General features: G+C 37.4%; 1 protein-coding gene and 2 long non-coding RNA genes across 3 annotated transcripts; 2 read left to right on the forward strand and 1 right to left on the reverse strand.

The window, feature by feature from the left end:
* The first annotated feature begins 4,345 nt into the window (after positions 1-4,345).
* Positions 4,346-7,738, forward strand: LOC133854142 (disease resistance protein RPM1-like). The gene has a single exon (XM_062290202.1). The coding sequence runs from the start codon at positions 4,668-4,670 to the stop codon at positions 7,503-7,505; it is 2,838 nt and encodes a 945-aa protein (XP_062146186.1). The 5' UTR covers positions 4,346-4,667; the 3' UTR covers positions 7,506-7,738.
* A 1,364-nt stretch (positions 7,739-9,102) lies between these two features.
* On the reverse strand, positions 9,103-10,721 carry LOC133854144 (uncharacterized). Its single transcript, XR_009896781.1, has 2 exons — positions 10,678-10,721; positions 9,103-9,402 (listed from the first exon to the last, which is right to left on the reverse strand). It is a non-coding gene; the product is annotated as an uncharacterized LOC133854144 (long non-coding RNA).
* Positions 10,722-12,012: 1,291 nt separating this feature from the next.
* LOC133854143 (uncharacterized) lies at positions 12,013-16,025 on the forward strand. Its single transcript, XR_009896780.1, has 3 exons — positions 12,013-12,528; positions 14,218-14,315; positions 15,612-16,025. It is a non-coding gene; the product is annotated as an uncharacterized LOC133854143 (long non-coding RNA).
* The last annotated feature ends 3,473 nt before the right edge of the window (positions 16,026-19,498 follow it).

The following is a 19,498-nucleotide window of genomic DNA, read 5'->3' on the forward strand; positions in this document are numbered from 1 at the left end:
CAGCCGACAGCTTCTGTCCGGTCCTTGCCCGATTGACAACACACTCTAATTGTCTCATGATCTCATCGCCATCTGGCACCTTTGGGAGGACCAACCATTTCCTGCGCACCGTTGAATCGTCTCTTGTTTCTTCTCCATGGATGATCCGAAGGCAACCATTGCCTATGTCCCATAAAGCAGAATTTTTTACCATAAGTTAGCCACGTTGATTACGTTTCATGCCTACAACAAGGACATGCTTTCCGGCCATGTGTACTCCAACCTGACAAATCACCGTATGCCGGAAAATCATTTATCGTCCACATCAAGGCCGAACGCATTGTGTAATATTTTTTCGATGTTACATCAAAAGTTTCTACCCCTACTTCCCATAGTTTTTTCAACTCACTTACAAGGGGCGCTACATACACATCTATATTATGTCCTAGTGCACTCGGACCAGGGATAATCAAGCTTAACATAAAATACGGTTGCTTCATGCACATCCAAGAAGGCAAATTGTAGGATACTAACATTACCGGCCAAGTATTGTGACTAAAGGACATGTTCCCAAAAGGATTGAAGCCATATGACGCTAAACCAAGCCTCACATTTCGCGGGTCTGATGCGAATACTGGGTAACGTGAATCGAATGCCTTCCATGCTTCTCCATCGGCCGGATGCCTCAACACACCATCTTTTGTACGGCCTTAAGCGTGCCACTTCATATGTGGCGATGTATAATGTGACATAAACAACCTCTGCAGCCTTGGTATTAGAGGAAACCAACGCAACACTTTGACCGGCTTTTTTTTTCGAACTTTTTGTCGACCCATCTTCATTAGTTAAGTCATCTTTCCACCTGGACTCATTGCAGAATATACATTTGTCCAACTTTTCATTTTCCCTCCAAAACAACATACAACCTTTGCGACAAGCCGATATCTTCTCATACTCAAGGCCCAAATCCTTCATGTACTTTTTTGCCTCGCATGTGTCTTTAGGCAAACTTGCATCTGGATGCATCAGCTCATTGATGAATTCGAGCAACATGGAGAATGATGTATTGCTCCAACCGCCCATACACTTAATACTAAATAGACGCACAATAGCTCCCAATTTGCTATGTTTTGTATTTCCATGGAGTGGCGTATCGGCATCCTTTAGCAATTCTTCTAACTTATTCGGCACCCTGTTAGAGTCTTCAATTTCAACATCCACAGACTCGGCTTCGGCTTCGGCGTCTACTCCCACTTGAGACCCACCGACTTCTACACAAACATCGTGCATCGCAAAAACGTCAGTAAGCATGTCTTGCATCCCACTGGACCCCCCATGTAGTGGAATGCTATCCACTTGAATCGTTCTAGGAGCTTCATGTATTGTCTCGTTATGAATGGGAGGGACAAGTGATTCCCCATGCATTATCTACTTAGTGTAACCCTCAATAATCCCAGCACCTGAAGTTAAATGGACAAATACAACTTCACAAGACCATGATTTTTCCAACAAACACTTCTTACAGGGGCACACAATGACCCCTTTTCTACTCTCATGTTCACGTGCAAATTTCACAAACGCCATAACCCCGCAAATATACTCTCGCGAACTTCGTGGCAACTTCATCCAACTCTTATCCATCTTTCTAACTACTTCATGTGAAGAAGAAAAAGATATTGAAAACTGAAAAAACAGAGGGACTACAAGTTCTACAATGGAAAAAGAAAGAAACTTTTCTCAATTTCTTAATTCTTGTTTAACAGTTTAATTTTAAACATATATGGATGTATGTACATTCTTATATAGTTAGATAATAGAAGCAGATATTTGTACATTTAGACCAATTATTAACACAAGTTTTATTTTGTTTATTTAATTTGTGCAATAATGAAGAAGCTAGAGGTGTTTTTCCTGTGCAAAAGCTGTTAAAAGACATTTATATGTTCAAGATTATAGGCAAGAGAAATCAGAGATATATTTTATATTTGTCCACTGTATTTTATATATTTAGGGAGGATGGTAGAAATGTTTTGATGTTACATTCCAATACTGTTGTTATGTTGAATTCCGATACTATTTAAGTTTTTGTTTTTAAAAAAAAGACTGTTGAAAGCCTTGAGGTAGCTGGAATTGTTAATAATTTTTTTTTTCTTACACTGGCTTGACCTTCTTGATGCTATAAACTCTTTTATCCTAAGAAAAAAAAAATAACACTGAAAAAAGAGCAAAAATACCCTCCCTAACCACCCTATTTCTACTTAACATACCTCTAAGAAGAAACGACTTTGCACAAAAGCAGGTTAAGCCTATCACGGATCTTGGCCTTCCAAAATGGCTTCCACTACTCCTTTATGATCTCCAGGGGTACGTACTCCTTAGACCCAATAAAATTTTGTTTTTGTAACCTATAAGCTGACTTTGTCGAATACTTTTTTTTTTTTTTTTTTTTAATTTTTTTTTTCATTGTCCAAATCAAGTTGTCTTTAGATTTTTCTAGAAAGCTGGTGGATATTAAGATGGAGGCATCAATCATTAACTACTTTGAGCAATAGTACATATATCCTACAAATTAGGGACAGAATAAAAAATGATTATGGGCAGAAGCTGAGGGTCAAAAAATTTTATTGTTAAAGACCAGTAGGATAATTTTATTATTTTTTTTTTCTAATTTTTTATGCTTTGAAGATTAGATGGGATAACTTTGAAGGGTTATTGGAGAATTAAGTATAACGGTAGCAACACAAAGAGTGCTTATTTGCTTGAAAGTACTTCTATTACCAAAAAAAAAAAAAAAGATAAAAGGAGCCACACTCCTATAAAGCACTTTTCATACCAAGGCCATCAAGCAATAATGATGGTTGTGAGGACGATAATAATGATATATATTGATGGTGCTTCTTGATTATTAGTTAGATATTTTTCATATTGTCAACATTTTTGGGCTCACCCTTCAATCAAATAAAAGGGGAAGTGGGGGATTTTCTAGTGTGCTAAATTTTGAAAACCGGGGCAAAAAGCTTGACCCCCCTCCCACTCTCTATCTCTCCATTATCTAGAATATGGTAGTGATTAGTGATTGTGCCCACCTCACCCAACCTTTTTCAATTCACTAATAAATTTATTTGACTTACGTTGGATCCACAAATTCAAATCCCATCTAATCTTATAAGAATAGACTAATTTATGTACACTATATAAAATAAAATAAAATAAAAAAACATAAAAAATAAAAATAATAAAAAAAAAAAACAAAAAAAAAAACTATCTTTATCCAAGGGATTGTGATTTGTGGCGCTTCGGGTTGCCAATTGAGAGAATTTTCTTTCAGGGTTTTGTCACTTCTCCTTTGCTAGGTCAACAAGGAGGCCCATTTCATTAAATAATAATAATAAAAAAAAAAAAAAAATCCCACACAGAGGGAAAAAAAACAAAAAACAAAAAAACAAAGGAATTTTCCAGCATCTTTCCTGTCATGCATTATTATGGCTAACACTGATTTGACATATCAAACCTTAATCTAAATGAAATTTGAAAAATTAAAAAAAAAAAAAAAAAAAACAAAAATTAAAAAAAAAAAAAACACTAAAAAATTTCGTTGTTTTTTTAAAATGTAAAATTTTAAATTCTAACTTAAAATTTTAAAGGTTAAGCTATAATTTTGCAAATCTTTAACTACATTTTAAAAAAACACTTTTTTAATTTACACATTTTAAAATCGTTATTTTTAAATTACAAACCTAAACTACCCTAGGCCAAAAGCAGTAAGTTGGAATGAAAGTTAAAAATGTTGAAGCTTTCAGGCTGGCATCATTGAATATTCCAGAACCGTCTGCCTTTACTTGTGAAACATATGTACTCAATCATCATTCAAACAAAAAGAAGGCACCATGAAATTTCTGTTCTTCAAGTTTGGTCAAAATATGTGAGTCAACATTTCTGTGTACGGAGAAGAAGGCTTGATAAAGTCATGATCGTCACGCGGCTACGGATCGAGGCAAGCAAACTGATAGGGAAGTCCATTTGAGGTGGTTGATTTTGAGATGCTTCCTGTGATTGACTTGGCTACCAGTTGCCATGGGATTCAAAAATATATTTAATAAGTCAGATTAAACAGAAAAGACGATTGAGTGTCAAAAACGAAATCCAGAAGATATCTGGAAATTTTGACTTGTCTGCAACTGGGTTGGAAAGTAGTGCACGTGGAGCATGGCAATTTACCAAGGGGATAAAATAGAGGAAGTTACAAGGTAATGAGATATTAAAACCTACAGAATATTGGGTTCGTTTTGACGTGACATAAACTTGGATAATAGATTTAAATATTTTGTGGTCGGAGTTGTTTGATTTGTTTCTTAAGAAAACTTTGAAGCAGCCGGGAATAACAAGTTTAGAATTCATTGGCCAGTTCACTGGTTTGAAAAATGGATGAAAATAATTATTTTTATTGGGCAACTTGAGCGTTTCTTCTGCTACAACCTCATGAACCAGTTGGCAGTACTGCCTCCTAGAATGATTATAAAAAGAAGAGCAACCCAAAATGTATACAGAAACCTCATCTCCAATTACCCTTGCTTATCCACCAAAGAAAAAGAAAATAGAGGTGTTTAGCCTGGTTTCTTTAGAGTCTCAAAAACACAAATACTATATTCAGAAACACAAAGGCTGGTTTGAGGAAAAACTTAGAAACAATGGCTGAAATTGCGGTTACCTATGTACTTGACAAGCTGACGGCCTTGATGCAAGAAGAGGTGCAACTACTGAAGGGGGCGAAGGAAGAAACCATGTGGATCGCAGATGAACTGGCGAACATGAAGGCCTTCCTAAGAACTGCTGATGAAATGGAGGAGAGGAGTCCTCAACTTGACGTGTGGGTGAAGCAAGTGAGAGATGTGGCTTACGATATTGAAGATGTTCTTGATGAATACAGGCTTGTAGTTGAACTTACAAATCCTCCTGGGAATGATTTAAATGCTTCTCTTAGTAAAGTTGTTTCCTCCATGAGGAATTTGAAAGCTCGCCATCATATTGCTTCCGAAATACAACAAATCAAATCCAGATTTGAAAGTATCTCGGAGGGACGCCAGAGATTCCAGGGTGAAACTACTATAGTTGACACCAAGATTACTGCTAAGACCTGTCATGACCGCCGACAGGATGCCCTTCTGCTAGAAGAAGCTGACCTTGTGGGCATTGAAAATCCCAAAAAGCAGCTGATCAGCTGGCTTATCCAGGATGATAGCGGACGCGAAGTGGTTTCGGTGGTCGGCATGGGGGGGTTGGGGAAGACCACCCTGGTAAAGAAAGTATATGATGATGCACAAGTGAAGCTGCAGTTCGAATACCGTGCCTGGGTAACCGTTTCTCAATCTTTTAAGATGGAAGATCTCCTAAAAGGCATGGTTCAGCAACTCTACAAGGTGAAAAGGAAACCAGTTCCTCAAGGAATGGACAGCATGAGCACTGATCAGCTAAGAACAAAAATCAAAAGCTTTCTGCAGCATAAGAGGTACCTTGTTGTGTTAGATGATGTGTGGCATATGGATGATTGGGATGCAGTCAAACATACATTGCCAAACAACAGCTGCAGTCGAGTCATGCTCACAACACGCAACTCTGAAGTTGCCTCTGTCTCTTGCAAGGAGTTCAATGGTAATGTCTATCCTTTGAACCCTCTGTCTCCTGAAGAATCCTGGACTTTATTTTGCAGAAAAACTTTTTGGGATAACTCTTGCCCTCCAGATTTGAAGAGTATTACCGAAAGTATCCTCGGAAGATGTGAAGGATTGCCTCTTGCAATTGTGGCAATCAGTGGTGTTTTGGGGACCAAGAACAGGATAGATGAATGGGATCTGATTCAACGTAGCCTTGCTGATGAACTTAAAGAAAATGTTAGACTCAATAGCATGGAAAAGATATTGTTACTCAGCTACCATGATTTACCTTACAGTCTAAAGTCTTGTTTTCTGTATTTTAGCACCTTTCCTGCAAGTTATCCCATTGACAAAATGAGACTGATTCGGTTATGGATAGCAGAAGGGTTTGTGAAAGAAAAAGAAGGAAAGGTGTTGGAAGAAGTTGCAGAGGGCTACCTCTACGAGCTCTTGAACAGAAGTTTAATCCAAGTGGCAGGGACGACCAGCGAAGGGAGGATCAAAACATGTCGCATCCATGATCTTCTCCGCGAGATAATCATTTCAAAGTCAAGTGACCAAAATTTTGCAACCATAGCTCGAGGAGGACAAAACATGATGTGGCCTGACAAAGTTCGTCGCCTGTCAATACATAAAGCCACGCAGGATGTACCAGAAACCAAGAGCAACGGTCGGCTTCGCTCTTTGCTCATGTTTCAAAGGGTAGAATCATCACTGTCTAAGTCTTCAAAATCCCTTTTGTTTCCTCCTGATTTCAGACTACTTAATTTGTTAGATTTGCAAGGTGCACCTCTAGCGATATTCCCAAATGAGATCACCAAGCTGTTCCTTCTGAAATATCTAAGCTTGAGGGGAACAGAGATAGAAATCATTCCAAGCTCAATTGGGAATCTTCAGAACCTGGAGACGTTTGATCTTAAACACACAGGGGTGAGTACATTGCCTGCTGAGATCTCGCGGCTTCAGAAACTTCGCCACCTATTGGTGTATCGGTATGAGATTGAATCCTATGCACACTTCAATTGCAAATATGGTTTTAAGGCCGTGGCACAAATCGGACGTCTCCGATTCTTACAAAAGCTCGGCGTCATAGAGGCGGATCATGGCGGTGATGATATGATGAAAGAGCTTGGAAGGCTGGATCAACTGCGGAGGCTTGTTATTGTAAAGCTCAAAAGAGAAAATGGGGCTGCTCTGTGCTCCTCCATTAATTTGCTAACAAACCTTCGCGCTTTGTCGATAACGTCAGCTAAAGAGGACGAGATCATCGATCTTGAAAGCCTGTCTTTCCCTCCTCCATTTCTTGAGCGGATATATTTGACAGGATGCTTAGAGAAGTTACCATACTGGATATCTTCTCTCCATAGTTTGGCAAAGGTGTCTTTGAAGTGGAGTCAACTGAAGGTTGATCCACTTGAATCGCTTCAAGGTCTGCCCAATCTTGTACATCTTGAATTTCTGCAGGTTTATGAGGGAGAGATATTGCAGTTCAAGGCTGAAGGGTTTCAGAGGCTGAAGGTTTTAGGCCTTGACAAGTTGGATGCACTGAAGACGGTTACAGTAGAAATGGGAGCAATGCCTTTCCTTGAAAAGCTAATCCTGCAGCGCTGCAAATCCCTGCACAGGCTGCCATCAGGTATCGAAAACCTTAGCAAGCTGAAACTGGTGGAATTTTTTGACATGCCTAATGAGTTAATCTTGAGCATACGTCCAGAAATTGAAGGTGGGGATTATTGGAAGGTTGCACATGTCCCTGAGATCAACTCTACCTACTGGAGAGATGGTGCTTGGGATGTCTACTCCTTAGATAGATCAAGCGAGGGAGAGGTTTCAGCTCCCACCAGGAGCCATGAACTTCCGCCGTATTGGAAGTAGCCCCGTGCTCGAAAAAAATTATATATATTTTTTTTCTGAAATTAGTCAGGACCAAATTTCTTGTAGAATTCTCTGGTTGTGAACTTTGCACTCAATCATGTTGGAAATGTTGGTGAAGACTTTGCAAATCCCCCCAAATAAACCTCAGCCTCAATAGTTGAACTCAGTCTGCAGCTTTGCATGACTTGTATGCAGACACTGATTAAATAATGATTGCTCCAAGTTTTCATTTCCCATGAAAGTTTTGTGCTGGTTTTTCAACTATCTATTGGTAAATATGTCATATTTGGAATCTTGAAACTTTTCAAAGCCTACATTTTCAATGAATGATGATGTGCAGCGGCGGTTCTAGGATTTTGGCTTGGAGGGTCAAGATTTTTTTATAAAAAAGAAAATTGAACAAAAAATTATTAAAGAATATAATTAACAAAATAAATAAACAATTCAACAAAATTTAATTTTTGTTTAAAACATATAAATGTAACTTACAATTTAATGTCACGTCTAACGTTAATTTATTCAATTTTCCTCGATGAGTCTTTATATTTTGGAATCACTGCATGATTTCTTCATTGTTGATAATTTTGAATATGTCATTCTCAATGTATGTAACTAAACAATCATCCATCTAATGATTTCCTATTCAATTTAGGTAAACAATTTTTAACAATATTCATTACTTGAATACACTTTCAACAGTAGTTGTCACAAGAGTTATCGATTCCCTAACTTCTGGTTTAGCATTCATTTATTTTGGAGGAGTGGTTTCAGGAGTAGAAAAGCCAATAAAGTTAGACAACCCCCTGTAAACGATTTAAAGTATTATGTACATGTTCACAAACTCAAAATTTCAGTCGAAATCTATATGCTTCAACTCATGACAGCAACTCTATTTGGAATAAATAAATAACAAATGAAGGATGTTGCAATCTTTGACAAAAGAAGAAGTTGCAAAACGTAGTTCTATTTACATATAAGAAAAGTGGCATTATTGGTCCTTATAGTTGGCCTAAACTACAAATCGCTCCATGTAATATCAAAATTCATTCATAGATCCATGTGGTTAGTATAATTTACAAATTGCTCCCTAGAGTCGGATTCCGCTAAAAAATTTTACGGATTCCTTTCGGTGCCACGTCAATGCCAATAAAATAGCAACACGTGTCACTCTTAATAAAAAAATGAATATTTTAAAAATATAAATATATTAAACTTAAAAAATTATTATTATTTTTTTAAAAAAAAACAATTTGAAAAAAAAAAAAAGAGGTGGCCGCCGATTAGATAGCCAGCCCTTTTGGGGTGGTCAAGCCACCCCAGCTATATGAAGAAATAGTTATACTCATTACAGATGGCAGAAAATACATATCTACATGAGCACCTCAACAAGTTTAACGTACTAACTACTAAATATATCATTTTGGAGCTTATTAAATATGTTAATTCACAACTTATGTGACGACCCGTTTTTTTATTTTTTTTATATACAAACATAAAACGAGTCATCGCAGTGGCATGACTATGTGTCGCTCAGCCAACATATGACACATGCCCCATAACATGTACCTGATAATCAGAGTATACATACATCTATCTATGCAGCGGAAAACATAAATCTGAATAGCGGAAATTACAACTTATACATCTATCACAAGTTAATTACAACGAAGAGCCATTTAACATCTATCTGTTTGAGCCTTATTAACACTATAACAATAATGGCTTAACAAAGAATAAGTGACACAAACGTCACAAGCCATACCAAACCTATAAAATAGTGGACAACCCGTGGTCCGACAATTACAACTGTCGCGGCGAGCTTCAGTCATAATATCCCAAGCACACTGCTACCGACCCATCGACTATACCGAAGTACCTGCAGCCAAAGAAACATCATCTATACGGTTGTGGTGGTATCCACATCCGCATAGGTGAAATAATGAGTTCACCGCCTTAGTATACCTCATACTAAGACCTCAGTGGTATAAGACTAACTGAGTTTTCACAAAGAACCAACCCTTATTTATTTTTAGTCGTGCGAGCACTATATTAGCCACAATTTACCAACAGCTAATGCAGCAAACACCGACTATTTAGAAAACATTTAAAACATACTATATAGCTGTGAACATATGTAGAAGTTCCAGACATCCCTCCTTGGAAGTTTCTACATATAGACCCCTCTATAATAATACTTTTCACCGGTCGCTTGGACATATGTGCACATGATCACTCCATCACAGATATCACGTATACACATAAGTCTTAAGCAAAGAACATGGCATCTTACTCTTCCATACTAGGATAACATCCTTCAACAAAACACTCGCAACACCATCTCTAATCGTATTCCAGCTTCGTGCCTTGACGTCAGTAGATCATGAGAGGACTAGAGTTAAACTCAATCATGCTAACACGTCTTTCCTGATGAATAAGAACAGTCAACCTTCCTACTCATAGACATGCCATTACTCGCACCTGGGTAGTCATGTATCCATGTACTTTCAAGTTCAATGTATGCTATTAACACATGGACCATCCGATAGAAATATACATAAGATCTTTTCCATGAAGACTCTTATGCATACTAATACGTCTAGCAAAACTACTCATAACATAAAAACATCTCTCACAAAACAATGCTATATATGCTATGCATGCCTCAATGCGTTGCCGATACTGCCTCAATGTGCTGATACTGTTACTCTGCTGATACTGTTACTCTGATATGTATGCTCTATACTACATGCTCAATGTTCCGTGCTTGACCAGTATATATTTCCTACTGTGTCACGCTGAAATTATGCAGTTGAAATCACGCCCTTTTAAAACTAAACAATTCCAGCATTTTACCCAACACTTTGAAATCATTCAAAACTTAGTTTCTTTATCAAATCTACGCAGTTTCAACATGACATGTTCTCAAACAATTTGCATAATTTAAATCTCAACCGCAAAACATACTCAAACACTTTAAATCAATTAACACCTTTCACTCATGCATCAATTCTTAAACATCATTGATAATATTTGAACATAATCGAAACTAAACAAATCATCTCAAAACATACATTTCATCATATGGTTGGTTCGGTTTCATAAACAACATATATATTCTTATCAATCCAATACATATAAAAATATATATTTTCTCAGTGAGTGGAATACCCACCTCAGATTGCTTGTACTCCCAATATCCAAACGACTCTAAGCTCACTGGTTAGATGGGTTTCAACGCACGGGTTCGCCAGAAATTGGGTCTGGGTTCTGCCGGAAATCGCGTCCTCCAGCTCCGCCGACGTCCCCTGCGACTCACCATGGTTGGCCGGAAAACCGGACCTCACGGAGGTCAGGTCTTCCTCACGGCATCTCTCTCTCGGTCTCATCTCTCTGTCTCTCCACTCTCTCAATCCCACGATCTCTCCCTCATTCTCTCACTGTCTCTCAACTCACTCATTCGGTAAAGAGAAGAAGAAAAGAAGAACAGATAAGAAGTAGAAAGAAGAAGAAAGAAGAACAAGAAGAAAAGAACAAGCAGTCGTGGACTGCTGTCCACCGAGGAGAAAAAGAAGAAAAAGAAAGGAAAGAAAAGAAAAGGAAAAGAAAATGGATAAGGGAGAAAAAGAGGGAAATTACTAAAATGCCCCTCAACTTTAATTCTTTTATTTGTTAATTGCTATTTAACCCCCACATTAAAACTAACTACATTTTACCCCTTACCTTAAACTCTTTATTTTTCAATTATATAAACATAATCACTTAAAATCTATTATTAATCTCATCTATTTAATAAGCATAATTTATTAAACTGCTAAATTTCCTATTTATTTTCTTGGTCTTTACAACTTAACCATGTCACAATATTATATACCTACACTATCAAATTAATTATTAGCATGTAGTTATATAGTTAAATATGTTATAACTAGTTCATAGTATTAACTATTTATCTAAGAATTAACTATAGTTAGCATTTATTCTTTTGTATGTTAATACTTTTACACTACAAGTCTACAATCTTATATTAATTTTTATATGATTGGGTATATATATATATATATACATACATATAAACCCATATTTGTGAAGACCAAGAAAAATTAATAGGAATTTAGCGTTTAATAAATTGTATTTATTAAATTGTGAGACTAATAATTATTTTAGGTGTTGATATTTATATTGCCAAAATAAAATGCCTAAGATAGAATAATAGGAATATAATTGTAGTATCATAGTGGGTCCTAGTTGAGTGAGTAATTAATTATATTAACAAATGTGTGGTTTAAAATTATGTAGGGCAAAATGTTAATTGTTAAATGATAGAGTTTTTATAAAATGGGATTCTATTGTAATTTATATAAATGGGGGGCTTTAAAATAAGAAAATCCCACCCACTGCCACGTGTTGGCTTGTGGTTGGATGAGAGAAGATAATTCTCTCCCTCACTTTTCAGCCACACACTCACTCACGCCACTCTCCTCTTCTTCCTTTCTTTTTTCCTTTTTTCTTTCTCCTTTCTTCTCCTTTCTCACGCACCCACCAGCCTCCCTCTTCCTTTCTTCTACCCATTTCTCCTACTTCTTCTGTGCACCAGCCCATGAGAGATTGAGAGAGTGAGACGCAGAGATGGAGAGACCCGTTAGTTCGAGTGACCCGCGACCCAGTGACCCGAGTAACCACCAGACCCGAAGCCTAGACCCGGACCCGATCCTCCATTAACGAACTCCGGCGAACCAGTGATGGATCGGCGACCTGAGATGCGGTTTCCGGCAACCCGTGAGCCCAGAAAACCCGAGACCCGTGACCCTGAGTTGAACCCGATTCACCCGAATCCCGACGGGTCTGGCAGAGGCGAAACAGAGAGGGAGTGCCGAGGGAGATCCGGCCGTTCAGGGATTCTCCGACGGAGCTACGTGGCCGATCCTCCAGTGTCGAATTCCGGCGAGTTCTCCGACAGTCCCGGTATGGATTTTCGGCGAAAACAGTGACAATTTTCTGTGGTTCTTGAGCTCTATTTTATTAGGTAATTTCTTGTTAATTCCTAGTTGCTAATTTTGTAGATTAATTGTTGATTGGATTAGTGTGAAATTAGGGTTTGGTTGGATTATGATTTTAGGGATTCTCTACTGTTGGCCGATTGAGTGTATAATTATGGATATTGTGCTATTTGATCAGTACACAATGTTTGATTTGAGGAATTATTGTAGTTGGATGGGTGTTTTGGATTCTTGATCGGTTGAGTGGTGTGTGTGTGTACTGTTTGGCTAGGTACTGATTTGGGCTGATTATTGGTGTTGAATTGTTGAATGTGGTTTGTTGTTGTGGATGAAGGCTGATTTGAGGGTTTGAAGGCTCAGTGAATTAGTTGTGTTATTTTGTTGTGGATTATCGGTTTAGGTGATTTTTGGGTGTTAGTTTCATGATGGGAATTGTTGGGTTTAATGATGAAATTATGGATTTGTTTTTAATGGCTGATTTGATGATGTTTTATTGAGTCTTGTTGGTGGAGCTTGGTTGAGGATAGGTTCCGGTTAATGTCACAAGGAAATGGTCGAATGGTTTGGTTAGTTCCTTGTGGTAGCCGTGTGTAGAGAGTGATTTTAATAGGTGTTGTGATGAAATGTTGTTTGGAGAGAAGTTCATGGTTATTGAATCCTCTTTCGGAAATGACTAAATATGTGTATGTGAAATTGATGATCTTGGAAAGTGTTGTGGTTGGTTATGTTTTAGATTGTTATGCCCTTATTGGGGTTGAGTTGGTTATAAACTAGTAAGAAAATAAATGAGTAAAGACTACATTGAGTAAACGAGCAAATAAAGTATGTGGGCATAACAAAAGAATAAACCCATGAATAGGTAAAGTGATTATATAAATAGATTATGGGATTTTAGTATAATATAGTTAAAGACATTTAGATAACCCTTAAGATTAAATCACTAGGGTCCCAGGTTGGAAAGACTTAATGGATAAGTGTATCAATAATAAGGTAGGAGCATTTATGTGGAATGGTAGTGGACTAATAGCAAATTAAGCCTAAGTATAATGTTTGGCTTTGAGGTTAATGTATATGCCTCAAGCTTTAAGAATGTATATTATACTATGTGATCGTAAGTAGCTTAAAAAGAGCTATTAGATTAATATGTTGTATAAAGTTAAGGTTCTATAATCTAAACTATTTATATGGTTAGTAATTAAATAACTAATGCACTTATCACTTATATTAAAAGTACTTAAGTTTATTACTGAATTAGGCTTATGGGGATAAACAAACCATAAGCTTAATGTCTAATAATGATAGTAAGGTAACTTGGTTTCCAATTTACTTATCTACGTACACCAAGTAATTTAGTGTATTAATGGACTAGGTTTAAGTATTGTATATGTATACGTATATATGTACATATATACATATGCATGCATACATGTTAAATATATAATGTTAACTTAGTAAATAAGCAACAAATCATTAATGGATTCACAATAATAATGTGATGTAATAAATAATATGTAGGCGAATAAAATAGTAAATACATCTCCAAATTAATAAGCAAGATATAATAAGAACTTATAACCAATGATTAGCCTAATAAGTAGTTTAGGATACCTAGCTAGCTTTAGAAGCGAGTAATGTGACATGTGAGCACGCGAGTAGTTAGGATGTCATAGAGTATGTGATTCAATAGCATAGTCTAATGCTACCAATGTTTGCAGGATCATGTTCGGATTGGAGACTTTAAGTGGTTCTCCAATGTAGAGTCCAAGTGACTAGAGTCCAAGGAGTGTTCGAGTTGGAGTCCAATGCAGCCAAGGTGGGTATTCCACTCACTGAGAAAATATATATTTTTATATGTATTGGATTGATAAAAATATATATATTGTTTATGAAACCGAACCAACCATATGATGAAATGTATATGCTTTGAGATGATTTGTTTAGTTTCGATTATGTTTAAACTATATCAATGATGTTAAAGAGATAGTGTATGAGTGAAAAGTATTGAATAGATTTAAAGTGTTAAGTTCTGCGGTTGAGATTTAAATTATGCAAATTGTTTGAGAACATGTCATGTTGAAACTGCGTAGATTTGATAAAGAAACTAAGTTTTGAATGATTTCAAAGTGTTGGGTAAAATGCTGGATTTGTTTAGTTTTAAAAGGACGTGATTTAACAATTGCATGATTTGAGCATGATACAGTAGTGAAATATATACTGGTCAAGCACGGAACATTGAGCATGTAGTATAGAGCATACATCAACAGTAGTACAGCAGTAAAGGAACAGGATACACAGTAAAACAGCAGTTATCAGCATCGTGGGGGACCGAAGCCCCAGTAGACCCAGTCATGCATATCATGTATAGCATTGTTTAATGAGTGATGTTTTTATGTTATGAGTAGTTTTACTAGACGTATTGGTATGCATAAGAGTCTTCATGGAAAAGATCTTATGTATACTTTTATCGGATGGTCACATGTGTTAATAGCATACATTGAACTTGAAAGTACATGGATACATGATTGCCCAGGTGCGAGTAATGGCATGTCTATGAGTAGGAAGGTTGACTGTTCTTGTTCTCCAGGAAAGACGTGTTAGCATGATTGAGTTTAGCTCTAGTGCTCTCATGATCTACTGGCGTCAAGGCACGAAGCTGAAATACGATTAGAGATGGTGTTGCGAGTGTTTTGTTGACGGATGTTGTCCTAGTACGGAAGAGTAAGATGCCAAGTTCTTTGCTTAAGACTTATGTGTATACGTGATATCTGTGATGGAGTGATCGTGTGCACATATGTCCAAGCGACCGGTGAAAAGTATTATTATAGAGGAGTCTATATGTAGAATCTTCCAAGCGGTAGATTGGAACTTCTACATATGTTCACAGCTATATAGTATGTTTTAAATGTTTTCTAAATAGTCGGTGTTTGCTGCATTAGCTGTTGGTAAATGGTGGCTAATATAGTGCTCGCACGACTAAAAATAAATAGAGGTTGGTTCTTTGTGAAAACTCAGTTAATCTTATACCCCTGAGGTCTTAGTATGAGGTATACTAAGGCGGTGAACTCACTATTTCACCTATGCGGATGTGGATACCACCACAACCGTGTAGATGATGTTTCTTTGGCTGCAGGTACTACGGTATAGTCGATGGGTCGGTAGCAGTGTGCTTGGGATATTATAACTGAAGCTCGCCGCGACAGTTGTAATTGTCGGACCACGGGTTGTCCACTATTTTATAGGTTTGGTATGGCTTGTGACGTTTGTGTCACTTATTAATTGTTAAGCCATTATTGTTATAGTGTTAATAAGACTCAAACAGATAGATGTTAAATGGCTCTTTGTTGTAATTAATTTGTGATAGATGTGTAAGTTGTAATTTCCGCTATTCAGATATATGTTTTCCGCTGCATAGATAGATGTATGTTATACTCTGATTATCAGGTACATGTTATGGGGCATGTGCCATATGTTGGCTTTGCGACATATCGTCGTGCCACTGTGAGGACTCGTTTTACGTTTTGTATAAAAAAAAAAAAAAAAACGGGTCGTCACAATATTGAAGTAACCTATATAATATCTTTAAACAACTAATATACATATATAACTAATATACAAGCATTATTTAAGCCGAAACAAGTTTATACAAGTATTTATCTTTAATACTCAAGCATATTTTGTGTTCGCAAATAGCTCATTTATTATTCAAATTGAGTTTAACCGGGCCAAGCCAAACCAAGTTCACAAATAACTTGACTCATTTACCACCCCTATAAGAGATTGATTGTACACAAATAAGCACGTATAAATACTCTTAACACAAACCACTCATATTTTGTTCAAAAGAAGCATAACCAACATCAAATTCTTCACCCTCTTCAATTAGAAGAAAACAAAAATAAATAAATAATAATAATAATAATTAAAATTTTAAAAAATAAAAATAAAAAACACATCAAATTCTTCTCTCCGTAAACATAATTCCTCTTCCAGTGAGACAGCAAGATATTCTTCATTGCTTGAATATAAGTAGAGAGAGCAAAGAGTTTTCCAAAACCAAACAGATGCAAAAATAATAATTTTAATCGATTAGAGATAATGAAACACACGCCCACGCATGGCCCGCAGCCAAAGCCAATAAAATCAAGCAAACTTCTGGTCTCATGATATACAAGAAACTAATAGAGCCGGCAGACTTTTATGTCAAAGATGTACAGTAGATTTGCTACACAGAATAGGCCAGAATAATACGTCTCAGATTACCAATAGAAGCTAAAAACTTCGGAAAAAAACACTTTTTGCATTGTCAAAACTGGTCTCTCTATATCCGACATCATCTTCATAATACACTCTTTCAAGGTCGTCCAAAATTTGCAGATGAGGGGGTAATCTTCTCTCTATTCCCAGCAATTTTGCTGCCCAAATTGCTAAAAATTCAAATAGCAAATGTGATAAGAGTTTTTATGGAGGCCACCTACCCAAGCAAGCAAATATTGGGCAGCCCACGCCTCTACTTGAGAAGGTGGATCCTATAGGAGCTTCTCACAATACGGACAGAAAATTGCTGGAGATCAAATCTGGTAATCTTACGATCATTACCAAGAAAAACGGACAAAATGAGTTTACGGCTACCCCTCATCTTTGCAGCCTTCTGACAGCTATTCTTATAGAATGCTGATATGTACAAACTAAAAAAGAAATGAACCATGGGAAGGAATGATCTAGGGTATGCTATTTCCTAAATATGTGTAAACCCTTTTCTTGAATACTCGAGCTAAGTTAACAATTTCAGATTCCCTCATCTGTCTAGTCATGCTATCAGACTGCCAATGTCTCTGACCTTTCCGAGACAACCTATTGGCAATGTCAATGGTCAAGCTGGTCATATCTCTGCTATTTGTTAACACTCGCAAGGCAGTAATAGAATATGCAGCATTGGAGACAAGTCTGTTAAGTAATATAAGCGCCTCCCGAATGAGCAAGGTCCTACATAACAAAAATCCTCACGTTATAATTAACAATTAAAATTAAACACAGAAAAAAAAAAGAGAGAGGAAAATAGCAGCAAACCATTGACCCAAAAAAAAAAAAAAAAACATCCATGCAAAATCTGAAGTCTAGAACAGAAGTTTTTAACAACGTGAGTTGACTAAATCGTACAACAGTGTGTAAGATGTAGACTTCACAAATAGGAAAGTTAAAAGTGAAACTGGTTTGCCGTAAGGCAGTGATGATAGAAGAGAGATCAAAAACTATATTCACAACAGAGGACTTAATAGTATTTGGAGGATTCCTTTTTCTGTATTTGATGTTTCTTGACTACTAGGTTTGATCTTAGTTACAGTGCCACCAGTGTGCGGCATTAAGCTGCTTGTGTTTTGTACTGCTTGAAGCAGGGTATCATGTAGAGTCATGCCCATAGTAACCAAAATACTACTATGTAAATACAAGAACAAACCAAAGAAGAAGAAAAAAAAAAAAAGAAAAAAAAAAAAGAAAGAAAGAAAGAAGGGGAGGGGACTTAAAAAGGCGTATCACTGGAAACTTGCAATCATTTATTAATTTTTGTTAATAAATATACTTTTTTTTTAAAAAAAAAAAAACAAAAAAGAAAAAAAAAACCACCCCAGGCCCACTACAAAAAAACATTAATTTCGCCACTTGCAGTTCGCCGCGTGTACAGTCACTGTACACGTGGCGAACTGTTGGCCGCGTGTAAGTAGCCGCGTACATACACGCGGTGGACTTGGGGAACGCTAAATGCACAATTGGCCGCGTGTACATTAATACGCGCGGCCAATTAATGTACACGCGGCCAACATATGGCCGCGTGTTCATTAATACACGCGGCCATCTGGCCGTGTGTAGAATAATACATGCGGCCAGTTGGCCGCGTGTATTAATGTACACGCGGCCAACTGGCCGCGTGTAATATTCTATATTTAATCCAAAAATATCACAAAATCAAATTGCACAAATTAATCAAAACAACAATATTTAAAAATTCGAATACCATGTACTAATAAATATATTCATTACTAACAATAACTACTTACACAACAATATCAACAAATTTGAAAATCTTGATTTAATAAAGTTATTCGTTACTAACAAAAAAAAAATATACAAAATATCCACAAATCTGGAGGACGTCGCTGCGGATCACGAGGTGCAGTCCCGGGCGTGACCTCGCCAACTGTCAATTGTCCCGCAAGAGATGGTGTAACGGGCGATGGAGTCCCGAGAGGGGATTGTTGGCTCAGCAATTGTCCAGAAGGCGACAACGGACCAACCGTTGTCGCATTACCTGCAAGTAATAAAAATAATTAACCTACATAATATTATATGCAAATTTAAACAAGTAATGAGAACAAATTAAAAATAAACCTAAATGTATACATAATATGAACCATACCTGCAGGCGCACTACTAACAGATGACGTACTACCTACGTGTGCAGGTGAAGACTGCTGAGCACCAGGGCATACGAACGATAATCCTGTAGAGGACATGAAGGCCTCAAAATGTCGCATGCGCTGCTCCATAGCATCAAACTGTCGTATGCACTGCTCCATGCTGTCAGCCCGCTCTCTCTCGGCCCGCACTATGCCCTCCAACTCCGCAATTTTTTGAGCAGCCCAATCCTGAGACGTGCCCTCGGCCGGTCCCCCCCGTGTGCGGGCCCTATACGAGAAACAAGTCCCGCGAACAGGAGTAACGTTCGGCCCAACCTGCCGAATCCTACTCGCATACTCGGGTCGCCCAACCGCTTGCTCGTACGCGTCGCTAGGTGCCCAACGCACCGTATCTGATGAGACGGGGTCCGAGGCAGCAGGATCAGTGGACAAACTCTGTGTCATCCGCTCCTGTACGTCGTCAACATACAAAACACTGGTAATTAATAAATACTTTATCACACGCATACCTAATAATAATCGATAACCTATAACAGTAGATACGCATAGGTCCCGTGTCCGCTCGTTAAGGTAAGTGCTGTCT

Source organism: Alnus glutinosa, chromosome 13 (assembly GCF_958979055.1).
Source record: "Alnus glutinosa chromosome 13, dhAlnGlut1.1, whole genome shotgun sequence".
NCBI classification, from domain to species: domain Eukaryota; kingdom Viridiplantae; phylum Streptophyta; class Magnoliopsida; order Fagales; family Betulaceae; genus Alnus; species Alnus glutinosa.

Excerpts from the sequence above, each read along its gene's own strand:
- LOC133854142 (XM_062290202.1), top strand. The coding sequence starts at position 4,668 with ATGGCTGAAATTGCGGTTACCTATGTACTTGACAAGCTGACGGCCTTG.